We start from the raw sequence: 20,562 nt of genomic DNA, 5'->3' as shown, positions 1-20,562 counted from the left end.
TAATTCAAATAAAAATACTAAAATAAAATAATATAATATAATGATCATGTTATGTACTACTATTTCCTGAGAGACCCTGCATCGTTTGAGTTTCATGAGATTGGATTATATGCAAATACAAATGCTCTTCCAATTTGCATCAGGGAAAATAGCGTAATATTACGTTAACGAGTGAGAATCAAAACAAAATGAAATCGGCGTTACTGTGATGCTTCTTGGTTACCCCTTGAGTGTGAGGGACTCGATCCAATATTACTGTTGTCATTATCATTACTAGTGCCATTAGCATCATTACTACTGTCGTCACGGTTAGCACCTTGGCGTCTTCTCAGCAGGAACGGTAGGGGACCATTGTGTATGTGGAATGTAGAGACACGACCACCCTGGTTTCTATAACTTGCCACACCAGAATTAAACATATTGTTATTGCGATGCGATTGGTTGTCATTGTTATCGGTACTGCTGGTGGTATTGTTACTATTGTCATTACTGCTATTGTTATTACGAGATCTACCAAAAGTTCTGTTCAAATTGGTTATTCTTAGTATGTTATCTAAAAAAGATCTTCTTCTTGATGGTGTTGGTGGTGGATTTGCATTTGCGGCGGAAACGGGAGTGGGAGCAGGAGCAGAAGCAGGGGCAGGAGCAGAAGCAGGTGAAGGAGCAGAAGCAGGAGTAGGTGAAGGAGCAGAAGCAGCAGGTGAACCTGTTGTCCCTGGAGCTAATGATGCTGAAGCATCTGCAGCAGCTGCAGATTGGTCCCGTGCAGGAGTAGCAGCTCTAGCGAACGATGCAGGGCCTGGTATAGTAGCCACCGGTGGTCTAATCACTGGTAATGTAACAAAACCTGGAGCAGGAGGAATCTCACGGCGATTATCATCATTATTATTAATGTTATCATTCTCGTTGTTATTTTCTTGGTTGTCGTTGTTGCCAGCATCATCGTTGTTGTTGTTATTGTTATTGTTATTACTATCATTACGAGCAGCATTAAAGATGTGGTCTAAAATGGACACAAGCCTATCATGTTGACCTTGACCTTCCCTATCTTCCAATCCATTGTCCATACGTATTGAAGTCAATGGTAAAGGCATCCAATGGATTCTTCTACTGTTTAAGTCACCTCCTAAGGGACCGGTATTATCGTTGTTTTCATTAGGAGTAGCTCCATCATCTCTTGCCGCTGGGGCTTCATTCGTAGCTTGGTTTCCAGTTCCATCTAATGGAGTTTGGGACACATTGGGTGGAGGTGGTTGATTTGCGTTTTCACCACCTTGTTGTAGACCAGGTCTTAAGAATACAATACCTGATCTTGAAACAGTAAAGGATTGTGGATCCAATTCGCCTGTAGCGGTAAAACCCTCACCAGCTTGTTGTTGCTGACCTTGTTGCTCTTGCTGCTGCTGCTGCTGCTGCTGTTGTTGTTGTTGTTGTTGTTGTTGTTGTTGCTCTGCCGGCGAGTTGTAAAGCAACTGCCTAATTCTTTCAAATGCTTCCATATTAGTTGTACCTGCAGGATTACCTGGTTCAGGTCTTTGTTCAGGTTGAACTTCCACAATCTTACGTCTACATAATGGACAACTGTTTTCAATTTGAGACCACTTGTCCAAGCATTCTCTACCAAAAATGTGTGCACATGGCAATTGAACAGGTGAATGCAAGTACTTCTTTTGCGACTCTTCACCCTGCTGAGATGAGTCCTGCTGAGGTGCCTCTGGTTGTTGTTGTGCAGTTTCTGATCGTTGCTCCTCATGCACGTGTGACCCGTTTCCTTCCTCTTGATTATCACTATGCTCTAATGGATGGCTTGGTGCAGTTTCCATAGTTTCTGATGAACCTGGGGATTCAGATCTTCTTTTCTTAACAGAATCCAAATCTTCCTCATCTTCCATATCCTCTCCATCTCTAGCTCTTTTCAAGGGTGTACTGGGCTCATCTTCGTAATTTTCATAACATATACTGCAAATAGTATCTTGCTTCTCAGGTAAGCTGGAGACTTGAACCACTGGTAATTGTTCAAATTGCTCCCTAGTGATACCCTTGGGTATGGACATGATATCGCTAAAACGACGCATAGCCAGCTCTGCCGCTATTGAGATGATTGATTCCAAGCGTTCCTGTGGTGTTGATACTGGAACGTCCCTGAAGGAAAGCACTAGGGCACCATCAGGGCGAGCAGCATTATTAGCAGCAGCGTTAACAGCGTTAGTAGCAGCAGCCGCAGCAGGATCAGGATTGTTACCACCTTCTGGGGCTACACCACCACCATTACCTTCGTTACCAACAACAGGAAAACCTAATCCTGGAATAGTAATACCCGGATCATTGGCTGGCACTTCTTGATCATTATTATTATTATTATCATTATTGTTGTTTAAGTTCGCAAATCTATGTGGTGTAAAGTAGGAGTACTGGATCGATACGGTAATATTCCTGGTGGCTCTTTGATTACCATCACTATTGGAATCTTCTGCTGGTTGACCAGGAGGTCCACCACTAGAATCTTGTGGTTCAAGATTTCGACTATCACCTGCGCCATTCATCTCTGTGTTTCCCTATAATTCTGAACGTCACTCACCCAATTTGATGCTTAAAACGATGATTTAAAGAGGTATAATAAACCTGGTACTCGAAAATTCACCAGTGAAACGATTTCAGTGGATTTGAAAGTCTTTGTGTGCCACTTTAGTCGATTCTTCGATTGTGCTGAGTAAAAGTTATAGATGAAATTTTCGATATTGCTTCTCGCCTTAAGATAGGACAAATAATATAGTCAAGTGATAAACTTCAATAATACAGGTATCAACAACTACTAGAGCCGTTTATAGGACATTTAGGCCTGTTTTAATCGTTGTAACGAGTCGTTTTAGGTTGTTTTTATACTGGTGTGGATGAATGAGCGTCAAGACATTTTATAGAAGGTTCCATGGGACTTTGAACCTATCATCGATTTTACCCAAGAAATCATTAGTATCCAAGAAACCAAGTAAGGATATTCATCCCAAACATCCTGTAAGGACTAGATTCGCTCCTTCGCCCACCGGTCTGCTTCACATGGGGTCTTTAAGAACAGCGCTCTACAACTACCTTTTGGCTAAAAACACCGGAGGTCAATTTATATTGAGGTTGGAGGACACTGATCAGAGTAGGCTTGTAGAAGGCGCAGAGGAGAATATTTACGATTCTTTAAGATGGTGCAAATTGCATTACGATGAGGGACCCATGGTTGGCGGGCCATTCGGACCATATAGACAGAGTGAGAGGACCGAGATATATCGTTCATACATTGGCACACTATTGGAATCAGGACATGCCTACAGGTGCTTTTGCCCCAAGGAGAGGTTAGAGGATCTGAGGGAGAGTGCTAGAAAATTACAACCACCAACCACTGCTAGTTATGATAGACATTGTGCTCACATGAGTCCCCATGAAATTAAACAGAATTTAGACAATGATGTAGCTTATACCATTAGACTGCGTGCTCCTGAGAAGTACCCAATCATTCAAGATCTGCTGCATGGTACGCTAGACATTCAACCGCAAGTGAACGCCAACGATGTGAGATACGATGACCCCATTCTAGTGAAGTCGGATAATTTACCCACTTACCATTTTGCCAATGTGATCGACGATCATCTCATGGAGATTACACACGTAATTAGAGGGGAGGAATGGTTGCCATCGACTCAGAAACATCTGGCCATTTACAATGCATTTGGATGGTCGCCTCCGCAATTCATTCATATTCCATTATTGACTACAACCGAAGATAAAAAATTGAGCAAACGAAAGGGAGATTCATCAGTCATAAATTTAAAGAGGAAAGGTATATTACCTGAGGCCCTGGTTAATTTCTCTGTGTTATTCGGATGGTCACCACCGAGAGATTTGGCAGCAGCTAGCCATGAATGTCTTTCATTAGAACAGTTCGAACAGGTCTTTAATTTGAACTATTTGACCAAAGGTAACGCAAAAGTTGATGAAAAGAAACTGTGGTTTTTCAATAAACATTATTTGCAATTACAACTAGAATCACAATTACCACAGGTTGCCGAGCAAGTGATACCGTTGGTACAATCGAAATATGGTTCTAACCTGGCAACCGACGACAAGGTGACCACAATTTTACAGAAATGTGGTAAGGCACTCACGACCATTTACGAATTCAACGATACGTTTTCCTATTTCTTTGAAAGACCAAATTACGATCAGATTGACTCTGTTCAAGAGTATTTGGCTGCTCATGACTTGCAGCAAGCGTGGTACATCCTACAAGGATTTCAAGATAGCTTAGATGCTACGAATGCTGAAAAATTGATTAAACAGACTGCAGAGAAAATGTCTATTTCCAAGAGACCAATTTTCGAATGCCTAAGGTTCGCGCTCGCCGGCTCTAAACCTGGCGCTAAGATACCTGTCCTTGTAGACGTACTGGGACTAGAGGAAACGCACAGGAGACTGGATGAAGCTTGTAAATACTTGGAGAACCGCTTATAGACTAAGAAGAACTTGTATATAATACTCTAATCACTTGAACTCCGAGCATCACGTGTGCAGAATCGGAAGAAAGTTCTCGATAGTTCGAGCCTACACAGGTCCTTATCTCAAGGGTTATAAGGAACCTGACCGACTCTACTTATTCAACAAATCCACCTCACTGACTCAAGCCACTGGGATCATGTTTGCCGCTATTGCCTCTGGTAATCCACTACAACTTTCGACGGAAGTGCCCAATTCTAATGGCCTTCAGCACACTATTGTGCTTTCATCTACGAAACCCAAATCTTATTCACATATAACACTATTCATACTACCGAATGTTACTTTCCCAGAAAATTTCGTTTCAACTGTCTATTTCAAATTAGGACCAACTGAAGACTTTCAACTGTTTGGTTACCTAGGTGCAGAGAAGCCAAGTGCCATATTTAAGGTGAGATTGCCCAATGGTGATGTTTCTCGAGGTACGACTGGGAATGGAGTAGATGGACTAGGTGAAATTGATATGGAAGATGAAGACGTTGCTGCTGCTGGTGCTGCAGCTGACAGGCAATTCAATGGATTACACAACATCTCGGAATTAATCATTGGAATTTCAATAGAACCAAGGGATCAAGGTATGGCAACGATAGAGCAGTGGAAGCAACAGCAGCAATTACAGAAAAATGATACATCCTCCCTTGTTCTCTCTAGAGACAGCAATCGTGGTATTAACACCGTTGGTAAGTTGGCTAATGTGTACCCTATCCTGACTCAAGAGTTGGCGGGTAAGATTGTACAACATGCATATAACTATCTGTCGGGATTTCTGGATTCCGCTGGTAACGTTTCCATCAAAAGGTTTGACACTTGGTGGGAAAAGTTCAAGAGTCGGCTGGCAAATGATGGTAACTTTTTAGACGAGGTTACTAGTTCTTAGATATCTTCAGGTGACATATGTATATATATATAAAAATCTACAACTCGTCGTTGAAATGCTTTACACGATGTGCCATTGGATTACCAAAGACTAAATGTCTACTTTCGATCAATCTTTTATCGAAGGAATCCTGTTCTAAATCTCTATTCTGGTTTTGATTCTCAACATTTTGTTTCCTTTTTTCAGTTTCATGGGAAAGCCAATTGATGAATGACGAATCTACCTTGATATCTGATCCCAACTGAGTCTTGATATTGTACAAACTGTTAAAGAACTTCCTCGTGTGGATTTCATCAATACCATCATCTTGAATCCATTTTTGTAACTCTTGAGCCCATTCGCTGACGTTTGGAGCTGTATCTACAATGTCTCTTTTATTCAAATGAGGTTGCTGGGTGGGACCAAAATATTTTGAAATCAATTCCAATACTTTGATTCTGATCTGTTTATCCTGAATTTCATATATCTTTTTTAAAGTTAACATTTGATCCTTCGTGAAATGATAAGTGGAAGAAAGAAGTTCGTCTAACACTGAAAGGTACCTCTTTGCCAATGCTATAGTACTAGGTGCAGGATTAGAAACTTCAACACCGTTCTCCAACTCTTGGAAAACTTGATGAACAAATTCTGGATGGGTATCTTGCACATATTCGATGGATTTAGGGTTATTTCTCAGACAACTCACAATCATTCTAACTCCTAATTCTCTAATGGATGTAGGCAGCTGCTGCTGTAGAGCAATATTTCTCAATAGCTCAAACTCATGTGTAATAATCTTGGAACCATGCTTGTAGTCATGAGCAAAAACTATCAAATCATCAAGTTTATTCTCTAATTTCACAACCTCTTCACTGCTGTGTAAATTTTGTAGAAGCTTATCAACGGTTTCGAAATCATTAGTAAATTCATAGTATTCTGTATCTTCTGATGGAGCTGATACAGGTACCACAGCATTAGCATCGTTTGGAGTATCCGTGTGTGCAGTATTGTCCGACAACTTAGCTTCTTTTAAACCAGTTTCCAAATTCATTCTAATATCTAGCCCTCCTGGTAACACTTGCCCTTCTTTTACAGTTTTCCAATCGTTATCGGCTTCGAATAATTTAGGATAACAACCTTCTTGATTACACACTAAACTGTCTCCCACGTAGAGGCTTGAGGTTTCCACAGTGTTAGATTCTGGTGATAATGTAGCTTTAATAGGATTGGCTAAAATGGGGAGTATATTAGTTAACCCAACTATTGCCACCGGTAAGAGCTTCATCTAGAGTATTCAACCTGTCGCCCTGGCCTTAAGAGTGGTTAGTACTTGATCGAGTCTTTAACTCGCGATAAGATAAACGTAAACGTGTATATAACTAACTTTCACTAGGAACTTTATGTGTATATATAAACATATAGAAACCGTCTCTATTAAATCTATCTATTAAGCGGAAGCACTCTTTAGAGCTTGTTTGATATCTTCGAGCAAATCTTCAGTATCTTCAATACCAACAGATAATCTAATCAAATCGTCGTAAACACCACTTGCTTCTCTTTGATCCTCGGGGATACCACCATGAGTCATTACCGCAGGAACTTCCAGTAGAGATTCAATACCACCTAGAGATTCTGCAAGTGTAAATAGTCTAGTGTTGGAAGAAAACTTAGCAGCGCCTTCAGCACCACCTTTAATTCTGAAGGAGATCATACCACCACCAAGGCCATCACGGTGTTGTCTTTGAACAACATCATGGCTAGGATGGGAGGCTAAACCAGGATAGTTGACAGCAATGACCCTATCATTGGATTGTAAAAATTCTGCAATTTTAGTAGCGGTAGTAGCAGCCTGTCTAACACGCAAGTGCAAAGTCTTCAAACCTCTGTGAGCTAACCAAGCATCAAATGGTGATGGGATAGCACCAATAGCATTTTGTAGAAATTGTAATCTTTCGTATAATTCAGTGCTGTTAGTGGCAAGCACACCAAGAACAACATCGCTGTGACCATTAATGTATTTGGTGGCAGAGTGGACCACAACATCAACACCAAAGTCCAATGGGTTGGACAGGTATGGGGATAAGAAAGTGTTGTCGACAACGACTAAAATATCCTTGTTCAATTCTTTAACGGTTTTGTTCACCAATGCAATATCTGTAACTTGAAGAGTTGGATTAGTTGGTGACTCGATCCACAACAATTTAGTATTTGGTTTGACCAAAGATGGCAAATCCTTGACCAATTCATTGGTGAAAGATACATCCACACCGTGTGCGTTGGCAACTTTAGTAAAGTAACGATGGGTACCACCATACACATCACCAATGGAAATTGCATGAGATCCCTGAGGTAGAGATTGAAGAATGACGGCTGTAGTAGCAGAACCTGATGAAAAGGCTAGCCCATGCTTACCGTTTTCTAATGAAGCAATAGCATCTTCTAAGTTTTTTCTGTTTGGATTTTGAGATCTAGAATACTCGTACTCACCTAATGGTTGGGCGGGAGCACTTTGCTTGAAAGTGGTCGACAATGAAATAGGTTCAATAACGGAACCGTGAACATCAACGTGAGCACCAGCATGAATTGCCTTTGTGGCGAACTTGTCAGTAGCTTTTAAAACCATAACGAATGATATATGCTATTCTAGTTGTGATGAGATGAGATGAGATGAGCTCAAATCTATGGCCTTTTTATGTCATCAGATGAACAAACTGTGGCTTCATCGATGAATAAGCACCAAGAACACACAGTAACTACAATAAATGAAATACACCTCGTAATATGCACTAGTAAGATTAACTATACGATTATTACAAAATAGACAATTTACACTCCTTAATCAAACAAACCGAAGCCCATTTCATCGTCAGATTCTTCAGCAGCTTCTTCCTTAGCTTCTTCTTTTGGAGCTTCGTCACCGCCAGCAGCACCTGCAGCTGGAGCTGGACCAGCAGAAGGAATTGATGACAATTTTTCGTTACCTTCAGCGATCAATTCATCGACGTTCTTACCTTCAAGGGAGGTCAATAGAGCGCCAACCTTTTCTTCTTCTGGTTCAATACCAACGGAAGACAAAACAGCCTTCACCTTTTCGGCACTTGGTTCAGCGCCAGCAGCATTCAACAACAAATAAGCAGCTAGGTACTTCATTTTTTTATGATATCTTGGCTGAATTCGTCTATTAAATTTAGATGAATTGTCCTCGTAAAACCTAACACTACCAATCACCACTATCGTTATCGATAGGTCGGTAAGGTGTTGAAATTTCAACTGTGTAGTGCGTCTGCGTCCTGCCAGGCGGACACCGGGAGTCAATGGAATGTAGTGAGAGGGAATCTGCAGCTCCTCCATAACGGATAAAAAAAAGTCATTCTATGTATGTGGTGTTTAGCTTTATGGGAACAGTCACTCGAACTCTTATGCGTGGGGACGACGCGAACTCGACCGAGCGAGCTTCCCACCAGAATCCGCTTTGTCTCTGTCTAACTCCCGGAGCAACGCTCCGTCTACCTTCTGCCTAGCCCTCGCTTAGCCTCCACCTAGCTTCCGCCTGGATTCCGCCTGGATTCCGCATGGCTCCCGCCTAACTCTAGCCTGGCTTCCCGGGCAAGGGGCCCGACGCAGCGATGCGACTCAGACCTGAAAAGTTTCAGTGACAAAGTACAACTAAGTAATAGTCAAAGTAATCAAAAAGTTGCATTACTACAATATTGAAATCTTAAGGTGAGAAATCACAGAGAAGCCAAGGATGTCCACCACTGCCCCAAAGAAGAGAACTTTCAGAACTTACTCCTACAGAGGTGTCGATTTGGAACAACTCTTGACTATGTCAAATGAAGAGTTCATCAAGTTGGCACCTGCTAGAATCAGAAGAAGATTCGCCCGTGGGTTAGGTCACAAGCCAGCTCGTTTCATGAAGAAATTGAGAGCTGCTAAATTGGCTGCTCCTGAAAACGAAAAGCCAGATGTTGTCAAGACTCACATGAGAAACATGATCGTCTTCCCAGAAATGATTGGTTCCGTCGTCGGTGTCTACAACGGTAAGGTTTTCAACCAAGTGGAAATCAGACCAGAAATGGTTGGTCACTACTTGGCTGAATTTTCCATCTCTTACACTCCTGTGAGACATGGTAGAGCCGGTGCTACCACTTCTCGTTTCATGCCTTTGAAATAAGGTGTTTCCTTTTAGCTTGGAGAGCTAATTTTTTGTACTGTTTTATAGTATTAACTACGTATAAAGAAAACGATAACAAATAATAATAATTATATTATTATCTATTTTGTAAACGTAGTAAATCATCATATATTTCGGAATCTCTTAAGCCGCTTAGATTCGGTGCACCGGGGAACCCATGGAAATATCTTTTCAAACCTTCCAAATCGCTTAATTCGTTGTTGAGTCTCATACGGTCAACGATTACCTCCAACTTATCCACCGCATTGGAACGATATTTGAATGTAATATTTTCACATTCTAAATCTTCCGGTAGAGGTTCACCGGGATACCGCTGTTGTGCGGGACCCGCATAACCAGTAATACAACTCAATGTCTTGCCTGCTAGTTTCACAGGTACGTGATAATTCACTTCGGGAACAACTATATCCATCTCCCTTCTTTCCTTATTGATATCATACCAAGTTTGGGTAGTATCTGTTAACAGTTTGCTGCGTAGATCACTAGCTTTTCTAAGGAAATCCTGGTGAATGTGTGTTCTTGTTGCTCTTGTCTCTGTATCGATGCATTGCATGTTATATTTTTGCCTTTGATAGGCTCTTTTAAGTTTGTGATCCCTTATCGATGCGATTTTTTGGTAATAAGTTTGTAATCTCGGATGTGATCCCTCCACACACATTTGTAGCTCTGTCTTTAATCTAAGTATTTTGTTTTCGAATAACCTTTGACGCAGTTCGGCAAATTTGTATTCTATATCCGTAATCTCCTGTAATGCAGTTTGTCGTTGTTCCTCCATTTCAATGGGTGATAGCATTGACGAAAAACGTTTAGAAATCTCACGTTCTTTTGAATCTTCCTCTTCTTCCTCTTCTCCCATCTCTTCAATTTCTTCTTCTTCTTCTACATCAACGTCTGCATCTGCATCTACACTTACGCTTGCGCCTGTACCTTTAACATTCGCCGTCTTGTGTTCACTACTTTCTTCTTCGGCCTCTTCTTCTACATCTTCCTCCACATCACCTTCATCGTCGGGAATTGCCGTTGTCTCGGACGCTTGTGACTCCTGAGGTACTTGTGAATCAGTTTTTGGTCTCTTAGATTCAGGTTCTTCTTTATCATCCATATCAATATTAGTTCTCTTGTTTTCAACTAATTCCTCCAATTTCGGATGTTGATTCCCATTATCTGCTTCTTCACTCATTTTCTCTGTATCAGCATCACTTGGAATATAATAATCTAAGAGATTCTCGTTATAATTGTTATTATTATTATTCGAAGCTACTCTACTAGAAACGTTTTTCTGTTCTTCTTGATCAGTATTTATATTATCCCGGTGTGAATCCATCCAAACTTGTGTCTGGCAATAGCTTGATTCGTAATTCAATCAATACCGTTAATCTGACGGGGGTAAGTTGAAGATCTATCAATCTTGCTTCCTTTTTTGCCTTTGTTTGTTGTTTAATGTTGGTACAACTTTAGATTTTCTTGTAAAGGGGACTCTTAAATCCATGTTAAACCAAAACAGAGGTTTAATTGGGCAAAAGGGAGAGATAAAACAAACTAGTGAAATGCACTAGAGCATCTTTGCATTGTCGAGAACAAATATGAGGGCTCTCAGAAACGCTCAGCGGCTAATTGGTTTATTTGGAGCAAGATTTGGGGAGGTAAATATCACGTGATTCTGAAAATTTTTCAAATATTGGCCCGTAGTATCAAGAAACTATTCATATAAAGAAGCTCATCGCAGCTCATCGCAGCTCATAAAGGCGGTTAAAGAAGCTGTTTCGAGCCATAGTAAGATCTTTAGCTAAATTTGCCATGTCTTCTTCTGTGGAAAACCTTTTCGGTAGTGTAAATGATGCAAAAATAGAGTCTAGTGTGGGCAAATTGTTTAGTACATCGAGTGGACCCATTGATAAGAATGTTGTGAATGCAAGGAAAAGAACAGTTCTACCAGACTTGCCAGCTAAGAAGGATGAGAGTGAATCAGAAAAGGAACCTGAGCAGCAGTCTGAGCAGGAAAGTAAAGAAGAATCTGAAGAAGAATCTGAAGAGGAACAAGCACCTGAACCACTGCCTGAACCACTGCCTGAATCCAAACCCAAATCACAATCGAAAAAACGCCACAGCGATGAGGATGAAGGATTGGAGGAAAGGTATTTCGCTAAACTGATGGACCAAGAGCCTGCAGAAGATGCAGGTGACGCAGATAAACAGGCTGAAAAACCACAACAAGATGAACGTCCGCAAGAAGGTGCTAAAAAGATTGATCTCAAGGAAGATGAGTTGGAAAAGGCTGAGAGAACAGTATTCGTTGGTAATGTGCCAGCTGATGTGATTCCAAATAAGTCTCTTCACCGTCAGTTCAAAAAATTGTTCCAAGATGAAAAGGGTCTTGAAAGCATTAGATTCAGATCTATTTCCTTTGAAGTACCATTACCACGTAAAGTTGCCTTTGTACAACAAAAATTACACAAATCTCGAGGATCTGTCAATGCATACGTGGTTTACAAGAACAAGAATTCGGTATCATCCGTTTGCTCGCGTCTCAACGGTCAAGTGTTTGTGGATCGTCACCTAAGAGTGGATTCTGTCACTCATCCAGCTAAACATGATAACAAAAGATCGGTATTCGTTGGAAACTTGGATTTTGAAGAGGATGAGGAAAGTCTTTGGAGACATTTCGGTTCCTGTGGTGAAATTGAATACGTTCGTATCATTAGAGATCCAAAGACTAACATGGGTAAAGGCTTTGCCTATGTTCAGTTCAAGGATTTCCCCAATGTGAGCAAAGCCCTGTTGTTAAATGATAAGCCGTTGGAATCGAATGGTAAATCAAGAAAGTTACGTGTTACCAGATGCAGGAATTTGAAGAAATCCAGTAATAAGAACGGTGCTCAGTCGTTAAAACAAAATGGTATCATGAATAAGTTGAGTGATTCCCATAAGACAAAATTAGGTAGAGCCAAGAAAGTGTTAAACAAGGCAGATTCTGCTCAGTTGGGTAAGGAAATTACAGTTGAAGGTATAAGAGCATCAAAGGCGGATTCTAAACCATCAGCAATCTTGAAGAAGAGAAAGAAGAGATCCCAGTCAGGCAGAGTCACTAAGAGATCTCAAGCTCATAAGAAGAATAATAAATAAAGTAATTACAATCCAATAAATAGTGTAAAATAGGTATTGAATAGTTTGATATTTGACCTTCAGATGATCTGCGATGCGGTCCTAAGGTTTCTCGTGCGAGGTCCTTTAACATACATACAACCTTAAAACATATATACATGGAAGGAAATACTCAACCATAAGACGGTATAAGTATTGGTATGGAATCCTTGCAACTTTCTTATGAGTTAGATAGGCTCGTTGATATTGTAGAAGAACGTAAAAGACTAGTCACCGTGTTAAAGATCGAACCATCCAATAATGATAACGTCAATTTAAAGAAGCAACTTAATAAAGTGTTAGATTCATTAAATGAAGCCAATGAAAATTCATTTGAAGAACTGGAGGAATACGCCAAGAATTATAACGATATTTTAACGGATATACCAGATGAGGCAGTTGATATTAAATTGTACCAGTTTCAAATACCCCAGAGAAAGGCAGCACCTATAACGATTACTGATGGGAGTAGTATAACGAGTGCTAATTCCACATTTCGAGATACTACCAAGAAAGTTAGATTTAGGGATGATAATCTAGTAAGTTATGAAGAGGACCCAAATCAAAATTTCGTACCATACAAGGATGAACCCGATCAACCAAGTGGTAATGAAAACGCTAATATTGATGACATTGAACAAGAGAGGCAAAAATTATTTGATTCTTCCAATGCACTAGAACAGACGACGTCTGTAATATCACCGCAAGTTTCAAATCAGGATCTTTTCATTCAGCAACAACAACAGTTATTAGAACAAGATTCGCAATTGGAAAGATTATCCGGATCGATAAGAACTACACATGGAATTTCCCTAAGTATCAATGATGAAGTTAACGAACAAAATGATCAAGTTTTACACGATTTAGAAAGTCTTTTGGACAACGGCGGTCGTAATTTGGATAGAGCTAAAAGGCGGTTAAAAAGTTTTGAAAGAAGTGCTAGAGAAAATGGACCTTGCTTTACCATCGTGGTATTAATACTAATACTAATTCTGCTACTGGCAGTACTGTGAGCGTTGTATTTTAAAGAATAAAACGAAAGAACACTTCCTATGAGGAGGAGTTATAGTATAAATTAATAAAACAACGTTATTACGATCATTATCATTATTATTACTACTATCGTTACAGTGTCATTATCCTCTTGCCCTCAAATTCATGTAGTTGTAAACGTTTTGCGGGGACATGTAATTTTCCCCATAATGCTGTTCATGTTGTAGCGGTTGATGATAAAAGGTATCATTGGCTCCCTTACGCATGGCTAACTGATTTTGGTAAAACTGTTGTTGTTGCTGTTGTTGCCTTTTCAAGGCCATCAGGAGTACTAAATTATCCTTTTGACTATTATGTTGGTCTTTATGCTGTGGTCTCTGGAACACAAAATTGGTATCAATCATCGATAAATTTTCATTTTTGGGTTCAGGAAAAAATATTAGGTCGTCTTGGAAGGACTTCTTGTAATCTAACCTTATTCGAGCATTCCTACTAATGGGATCATCGTGATGAACCTGTTGCAATTGAGCTTGATTACCGTCTGAAATCATGTAATTCGGTATTCCTGACATTTCCGCATAACTTTGAGTCGGCGTCATTACAGTCATCGTCAAACTGGTTTTGATTCAGTTAACCTCTTGTTTCCTCGAGAAAGATTGTTCATTAGAGAAGAGTTCATTAAGCCTTTGCGTCACAAATTTTTCACCGACTCACTATTAACGTGCATTGACAAAAATCAATGAGAGCATGGTCTTAGGTTCAAATATGAGGTCTCTATAGTAGTTGGAATTCCATCATGATTGGGATGTGATCGCTTGGATGTGATGCATTTGGTAATCCCATTTCTGGATCAATCTTTAAATCATCAGATACTCCCAAAACCTTCCTCGGAGCCAAATCATCGCTATGATAACAGATGTAGTCGAAAATTCCCTTTAATTTACCTGAGAAGCATGTATGGACAAACAAATCCTCTGGAATGTTGTCGTACAGAACCCTGTTTAGATAGGGTCGCATTGGGTTGATTAACTTCAAATTTTCATGACTCACAGGATCACCCTTGAGGAATTTGACCACCAAAGAGTCTCTTGATGAATTCATATCACCTGCAAAGATTATTTTAACCTTGTTGTAGGTCGTATCCTGTACACCAATCAGTAGGTCTTTAATTATTTTACTCAATCGTCTCATAATAATCATACATTGGGCCAATTTAACTTCATCGTATTTCCAATATAAATGGGTGTTGATAACAATTAGGAAAGTATTTGTAGCCTTGTGTCTCAAGGAAACAAACATGCACACTTGATTACGGCCCTTGAGAACATCAGAAAGTGTCATTTTCTCCATGGGGTTTCCCTGTCCATCAGTTAGCTGTAACATTTTATGCTCCAAATAATTCTGCTCCTTTAAATCGAATGTACCAAAAAGATCATTCAAATAAATACCTGTCGATGAGATGTAGTCGAATTTGTTGAGATCGTAAAAGACACCAACGCCATCCATCTCACTAAGAGATCTCTCCCAATATTTTGGCGGCGGTTTGGCAATATATTTCGAACCATAGTTATATTTCTCCATTAAAACCTTATTCCAGTACTGCTGATAATCAAGTGATGTCAATTCTTGTAAGCACATAATATCTGCTCTGTAGAGTCCCAGAATTTCTTTTTGCAGCAGCTTGTGTCTGTAATTCCATTTCTTGTACTCATCTGGGACATACGTATAGACTTGAGGCCACATATAGTAGGGTGAGAGCATATTGTAGGTCAGAACACTCAGTTTAGCAGGATTGGACCCAGGTATACTTGACCTTACTGGTATTAACAAACGTCCTAATGTCATGTTTAGGGGAAGTAGGGACACGAGAGAAATAGCAATTATATGAATTCAGACCTGTAGAATCAGTTTAAAATCTTTATTTAAGCCGTTAGAAGCTCTCAAAGAGCTCTAATCTAGAAACTTTTTGGGTTTGGTTTGTTCTTTTCAAAAACAGGTGATAACTTAAGAGCGAGGATGTTCGATGAACGAAGATCGATCTTAAAACTGTTCGAGGTACTAATTCACTATACCGGCCTTTGACCTGCTGGTAATCATTATGAGATGGGTAGAGTTAAACGTGAACGTGAACATGTGGAAGTATCCATAGAAGGAGCTGAAGTGAAATCCAAGTATTTTGAAAAGAAGCCAAAGCTGATGCATCAGCAAGTGAACCCTGATGTGGATTATATCAAAAACTTAGATTCTAAAGCATATTTCCAGTACATTAAAGAACTGACAGATGATTCTCCAGAACGTTGGAGTCGACCCCTAGACTCAAGCATATTCGTATCTCGACCTGGATGCGAACCATTACCAAGCAATTTCAAGACGATTTACTGTAAAATTAGGCTGATGAGATCTAAACTGATGACACCTGTGGATACCGTTGGTTGTGCATCATTGCCAATAACAGTTAGCGGTCACTGCGGTATTGAACAAGTGGATATTGAGCCTAAAAATTATCGATTACAACTTTTAACAGCTTTAATGCTCTCTTCACAGACAAAGGATGAAGTTACTGCACAGGCAATGGAAAATATTATGCAATATTCGATGGAAGAGTTTAAGATCACTCAAGGTATTACTTTAGAGACATTACTTAGGATTGATGAGAAGAAGTTGGATGAATTGATTAAATCTGTTGGATTTCATACAAGGAAGGCAAAATATGTGAAGCAAATGGCACAAATCTTAGTTAATACATTTGACTCTGATATACCAACGGATCTACCAGGTATATTATCTCTTCCTGGTGTAGGGCCCAAGATGGGGATACTAGCATTGCAAAAGGCTTGGGGTAAAATGGATGGGATTGGTGTTGATCTTCACGTCGATAGGTTATGTAAAATGTGGGGATGGGTTGATGCCAAGAAATGCAAGACTCCAGAACATACTAGGAAACAATTAGAATCGTGGTTACCTCGAGAATTGTGGTATGAAATCAATCCGTTATTGGTTGGATTCGGTCAGGTAATTTGCATGTCAAGAGGAAAAAGGTGTGATTTATGTTTGGCAAATGACGTTTGTAATGCTGTTGATCCAAAGATAATGAATAAAAAAGCTAAAACTGAAGGTCGTGCTACAAGAGGGGATTTTTCCCAATGGTTGGAATACTGGGATTTAAATAAAAAAGATGTGGAGTGAAGGTTTGTAAATACTATTACAATTTCAACAAAATATGCGTTTATATGGATATCTCCGCTGTACATAGTTTAATCTGAATTCGTTGTCAATGTTTATAATTAATTTCGTTTTGTTTCAAGAGAAATAAACTTAAAGACTCGCAAGTTCCATTTTAATTTCGCATCCACAAGGTAATATTGCATTTCTCCAGACTTTGATTGGCAAAATATTTCACATCGAAATCTTCATCTTGGCGTAATTTCTCTAAAGAGGGCAAGATGGTATGCTTGATCAAGCCACTGTAGTTACTGTCCTGGCTTAAACGTTCCACGATCTTTGCGTAAGATTTGGCTGTGTTAAATCTAATGTTTGGAACAGAATCATCCGCCAGACGTGATACAAATGGTAAAATATCTTCAGCAATCACTTTCTTATCCACTACAGACACAAGTGTAGTCAAAGCCGCTAGAAGCGTAAATCTGTAAACGAAATTTTCCAATAATTGAGAATCGAATTTTAAAAGCTTGGAAATTATCTCTTCGCGACACCAATCACTTCCAAAAATTTCTGTTAGTTTCTTCAAATTGTTAACAGCAGCTTCTCTGATGGAGTAAACGGTATCCCATAACCATGATAAACACAAATCACTTAACTGTTGATCGAAAAATTGTACACCCAACTGTTGCGCCAAAATTGGCACATACTCAATAATTGCCATTCTAACTCTCCAATTTACATCCTTAGCCAATTCTGTAATTGCCGGTAATAACGATTCTGATAACAAATCTACACCTATCACGTCATTAACCACTTTCAAATTAGCAATGATGTTTAGACGTACCTCAGGGAATTCATCTTTCAACATGTTTAATAATATTGGTAGCAAATGGTCGATAGCTTCCTCTTTAGTCATTAAGGATACCAAATTTGTTACAGTTACAGCCAAAGAAGCTCTTACAATTTCGCTTTCATCCATACTCAAACTTTGTGCTGCAGGCAGTATCTTATTTGAAACCACAGATGGATCCTTGACTAAAGATGCAAATCCAGGGAGTTGTTTAGCAATTGCTTTCCTCACATCACTTTCATTATCTTCACAAAGGGTTAGAAATGGTTGTACCAACTCTCCAATATACACGTCATGACCTTCGAATTGAGAAGCTAAATCATCAAACCTATCAGCAGCCATGTAACGAACTCTCCATGCTTCATCGCCAATTAATTTTTTAGAAGATTCCAAAAGATCTTGGGTATGCGAATAGTCTTTCTTGGCGTTAAAAAATTGCAAAATAGAAATCAATGTATTGACGGTTAAGAATTTCACCGAATCCTGATTGTCATTGATAATCTTTTGAAACATGCTCGATATGTAGTCCCAATCTTCATTGGTTGAAAGATCCAGATTTTGGGTGAGTAGATCGATCAAAAGAGGTAGATTTTTGGCCGCAGTTCTTCTTACCATAGGAGTATCATCTTGAATTAATTGTAAATAAAGAGATAAAAGCTCCTTTCTCAAAGAATCGTCCTTAACACGAACAATAACGGCTTTAAAAAGACCACATGCTGAAACTTTAGACGAAAACCAATCTGCGTCCGCTAAATGTTGAATCAATGGAATAAAATCGTGGAACAATTGTTCTTGAGACAACTGCTCTGCAATTTGGTTTAAAGAATCTACCGCTTTCTCTCTGACAAGGGTTTCTTCTGTAGATGCCAAAATGTTTAATGGAGGCAGCAAAATCGTAGCATACTCAGGCCCGCCAACGTATGGCACAAATTTACCTAGCTCCTCCGATAAAACTGCAAAAACTTCATCTTCGTCATCCTGAGCAACTTCCACTAGGAATGGAATTAACTCTTCTCTAGTTCTCACTGGGCCTAACGCCACTGAAATTGTATCTAACTTCTTCATCGCCTCTACACGATTGGCGATATCATCGTGCTTCAATTCATCCATAAGCAATGCCAATGGATAAAGACTATTGTCATCAGCTGTCTCAGTAGCCATGGTTTTTTAGTTTATAGTAGTGAATTTGCTATTCGAATGGAAAATTGACAAGGGTAGATGAAACAAAACTTCTGAATTTTATATCAATTAATTTTTAATGGTGAAAACCTCCACACAGGAGCTTTATAAGGACCTTTATTGAATTTAAATTTTCCTTCAACTCTTGCCTTTGGAGTTGGCTATATAGCAGGTTATCTTTGATTTGTATTACTTGTCTTGGGCCCCCCTTTGTTTTTTCCCATCCTTTAGTTGTCCGGGTAATATAAATTCGTAATTAGTGACGATAATACTGACATCTTCTTTGTACCAAATATTTAAAATTAAATGGTTAAAATTCGAAGAGCTGGATAGATATACCATTGATTGAATATTTTTACCAGATACCTGAGGTTTTTATTGTGAGGGAGAGTAGTTTCGGGATCTCTCGAGGATTATCTTCATATCATCATAATCATTAGTATATAGTACAGCGTCTAAATGCTCGATAAAAGTCTTAGTAAGTTTCGGAGATGGGGTGCAGCAGCTCTTGTAGTTTGCGCAATGTAATTAGGTATTCTCGATATTCCCCTGATTTTTCTTGCAGATAGTAACAGCAACAGTAGAGCTATTACTAGGGTCTGGCGGGAAAATTTAAACCTGTTGATATATCTGTAACATATGTGGAGCCATTTAGGTGCCGCCTGTAATTGCTGCTCCTGCCCTTGTCCTTGCCCCTGCTGCTGATCATGCTCCTGGAATTGTTGAACTTGTTTTGGTGATTCTGGGCTAGGTAATTTTTTTTCAGTAGTAGTCGTATCTCTATGGGGTCGTGATGAGCTAGTTATACTGCGAGACTTCTTGGATTTTCGTTCTTTAGACTCCAATCGTTCTAATATCCTTTGCTCTACTGTCTTTCCGTTTCCAATAATATTGTTTAAATTGTCAGAGAGACCAGAGGCAGATTCACAAAGCCTTTTGTAAAGATATGAGGAGACTTGTTTATGCATTAGTCCTACTAGGATGTGAAAAATGTACGTTTCGGCCAATTGTTCTAGTTCCACGATAGACTCTGGATCTTGAAATAATGGTACGCTGCTGTGTTTATCAATATCATTCCTTACCTTGGTCTCCAAGTAACTAATTTGGGGTCCATTGACAGCTGAATCCATCTGCAGCACTTTGGCGCAACATCTGTAATATCTGTTTAAGATGGCAATTTCAAATGATCTTGGTTTACCAGCAATGTGATTCTCAAGGTGATTGGTATCACCAGTAAACGTCGCTCTAATCACTTTTTGCAAATTAGTTCCTAGACTGTTGAAATTCTTGATGGCATCACAGGCACCTTGGAATAATGCGTACACTTGATCGTTCTCAGCTAATATTTGCGATTCTAAAAAGCCAAATTCGTACATTTTCTCTAGACAATCCTTGGAATCACCCCTTATGAAAGACGCTAAACACAGTTGGTATAGCTGTCCTTCATTGTAGTTCCTGTTCGACACTGGCGACTCTTCAAACCCAAACTTATCATCTTTCAACAACTCATCAAGCGTAGTTGCTACTGGGGGATGTGAAATACCATTCATTCCATTGGCTGTTGCCATTGTGGTAGTCTTGAGTAGTGAGTAATGGATGAAGTAGTTTCTTAATGGAGTCAACCTTTGTTTAAAGTGTCAACAGCAC

At 39.5% G+C, this 20,562-nt stretch overlaps 15 protein-coding genes across 15 annotated transcripts; 6 read left to right on the top strand and 9 right to left on the bottom strand.

Annotated features, from left to right (window-relative positions):
• Positions 1-200: 200 nt before the first annotated feature.
• SAN1 (ubiquitin-protein ligase SAN1) lies at positions 201-2,543 on the bottom strand (the record flags this gene model as incomplete). The annotated part of the gene is made up of 1 exon (XM_002496643.1): positions 201-2,543. One exon carries the CDS (start codon positions 2,541-2,543, stop codon positions 201-203), a length of 2,343 nt encoding a protein of 780 aa, XP_002496688.1.
• A 352-nt stretch (positions 2,544-2,895) lies between these two features.
• On the top strand, positions 2,896-4,497 carry MSE1 (glutamate--tRNA ligase MSE1; the record flags this gene model as incomplete). Its single annotated transcript, XM_002496642.1, has 1 exon — positions 2,896-4,497. The coding sequence occupies one exon, from the start codon at positions 2,896-2,898 to the stop codon at positions 4,495-4,497; it is 1,602 nt and encodes a 533-aa protein (XP_002496687.1).
• Positions 4,498-4,678: 181 nt separating this feature from the next.
• OPI10 (Opi10p) lies at positions 4,679-5,416 on the top strand (the record flags this gene model as incomplete). Its single annotated transcript, XM_002496641.1, has 1 exon — positions 4,679-5,416. The coding sequence occupies one exon, from the start codon at positions 4,679-4,681 to the stop codon at positions 5,414-5,416; it is 738 nt and encodes a 245-aa protein (XP_002496686.1).
• Positions 5,417-5,453: 37 nt separating this feature from the next.
• Positions 5,454-6,680, bottom strand: SIL1 (Sil1p; the record flags this gene model as incomplete). The annotated part of the gene is made up of 1 exon (XM_002496640.1): positions 5,454-6,680. One exon carries the CDS (start codon positions 6,678-6,680, stop codon positions 5,454-5,456), a length of 1,227 nt encoding a protein of 408 aa, XP_002496685.1.
• Positions 6,681-6,842: 162 nt separating this feature from the next.
• Positions 6,843-8,018, bottom strand: CYS3 (cystathionine gamma-lyase CYS3; the record flags this gene model as incomplete). The annotated part of the gene is made up of 1 exon (XM_002496639.1): positions 6,843-8,018. One exon carries the CDS (start codon positions 8,016-8,018, stop codon positions 6,843-6,845), a length of 1,176 nt encoding a protein of 391 aa, XP_002496684.1.
• Positions 8,019-8,230: 212 nt separating this feature from the next.
• RPP2A (ribosomal P2 alpha domain-containing protein) lies at positions 8,231-8,545 on the bottom strand (the record flags this gene model as incomplete). The annotated part of the gene is made up of 1 exon (XM_002496638.1): positions 8,231-8,545. The coding sequence occupies one exon, from the start codon at positions 8,543-8,545 to the stop codon at positions 8,231-8,233; it is 315 nt and encodes a 104-aa protein (XP_002496683.1).
• Positions 8,546-9,143: 598 nt separating this feature from the next.
• On the top strand, positions 9,144-9,569 carry RPS15 (40S ribosomal protein uS19; the record flags this gene model as incomplete). Its single annotated transcript, XM_002496637.1, has 1 exon — positions 9,144-9,569. The coding sequence occupies one exon, from the start codon at positions 9,144-9,146 to the stop codon at positions 9,567-9,569; it is 426 nt and encodes a 141-aa protein (XP_002496682.1).
• A 97-nt stretch (positions 9,570-9,666) lies between these two features.
• Positions 9,667-10,914, bottom strand: DEP1 (Rpd3L histone deacetylase complex subunit DEP1; the record flags this gene model as incomplete). Its single annotated transcript, XM_002496636.1, has 1 exon — positions 9,667-10,914. The coding sequence occupies one exon, from the start codon at positions 10,912-10,914 to the stop codon at positions 9,667-9,669; it is 1,248 nt and encodes a 415-aa protein (XP_002496681.1).
• Positions 10,915-11,387: 473 nt separating this feature from the next.
• Positions 11,388-12,713, top strand: NOP12 (rRNA-processing protein NOP12; the record flags this gene model as incomplete). The annotated part of the gene is made up of 1 exon (XM_002496635.1): positions 11,388-12,713. One exon carries the CDS (start codon positions 11,388-11,390, stop codon positions 12,711-12,713), a length of 1,326 nt encoding a protein of 441 aa, XP_002496680.1.
• A 179-nt stretch (positions 12,714-12,892) lies between these two features.
• Positions 12,893-13,744, top strand: SYN8 (syntaxin; the record flags this gene model as incomplete). The annotated part of the gene is made up of 1 exon (XM_002496634.1): positions 12,893-13,744. The coding sequence occupies one exon, from the start codon at positions 12,893-12,895 to the stop codon at positions 13,742-13,744; it is 852 nt and encodes a 283-aa protein (XP_002496679.1).
• Positions 13,745-13,867: 123 nt separating this feature from the next.
• ZYRO0D05610g (uncharacterized protein) lies at positions 13,868-14,332 on the bottom strand (the record flags this gene model as incomplete). The annotated part of the gene is made up of 1 exon (XM_002496633.1): positions 13,868-14,332. The coding sequence occupies one exon, from the start codon at positions 14,330-14,332 to the stop codon at positions 13,868-13,870; it is 465 nt and encodes a 154-aa protein (XP_002496678.1).
• Positions 14,333-14,498: 166 nt separating this feature from the next.
• NGL1 (RNA exonuclease) lies at positions 14,499-15,569 on the bottom strand (the record flags this gene model as incomplete). The annotated part of the gene is made up of 1 exon (XM_002496632.1): positions 14,499-15,569. The coding sequence occupies one exon, from the start codon at positions 15,567-15,569 to the stop codon at positions 14,499-14,501; it is 1,071 nt and encodes a 356-aa protein (XP_002496677.1).
• A 258-nt stretch (positions 15,570-15,827) lies between these two features.
• ZYRO0D05566g (endonuclease III domain-containing protein) lies at positions 15,828-16,910 on the top strand (the record flags this gene model as incomplete). Its single annotated transcript, XM_002496631.1, has 1 exon — positions 15,828-16,910. One exon carries the CDS (start codon positions 15,828-15,830, stop codon positions 16,908-16,910), a length of 1,083 nt encoding a protein of 360 aa, XP_002496676.1.
• Positions 16,911-17,061: 151 nt separating this feature from the next.
• TPD3 (protein phosphatase 2A structural subunit TPD3) lies at positions 17,062-18,897 on the bottom strand (the record flags this gene model as incomplete). The annotated part of the gene is made up of 1 exon (XM_002496630.1): positions 17,062-18,897. The coding sequence occupies one exon, from the start codon at positions 18,895-18,897 to the stop codon at positions 17,062-17,064; it is 1,836 nt and encodes a 611-aa protein (XP_002496675.1).
• Positions 18,898-19,370: 473 nt separating this feature from the next.
• PEX15 (Pex15p) lies at positions 19,371-20,483 on the bottom strand (the record flags this gene model as incomplete). Its single annotated transcript, XM_002496629.1, has 1 exon — positions 19,371-20,483. One exon carries the CDS (start codon positions 20,481-20,483, stop codon positions 19,371-19,373), a length of 1,113 nt encoding a protein of 370 aa, XP_002496674.1.
• Positions 20,484-20,562: the final 79 nt, after the last annotated feature.

The sequence above is a fragment of the Zygosaccharomyces rouxii genome (genome assembly GCF_000026365.1).
Source record: "Zygosaccharomyces rouxii strain CBS732 chromosome D complete sequence".
Classification (NCBI taxonomy): domain Eukaryota; kingdom Fungi; phylum Ascomycota; class Saccharomycetes; order Saccharomycetales; family Saccharomycetaceae; genus Zygosaccharomyces; species Zygosaccharomyces rouxii.
The sequence above is the reverse complement of the archived record's forward strand: the minus strand, read 5'-3'. Positions and strand labels throughout refer to the sequence as shown.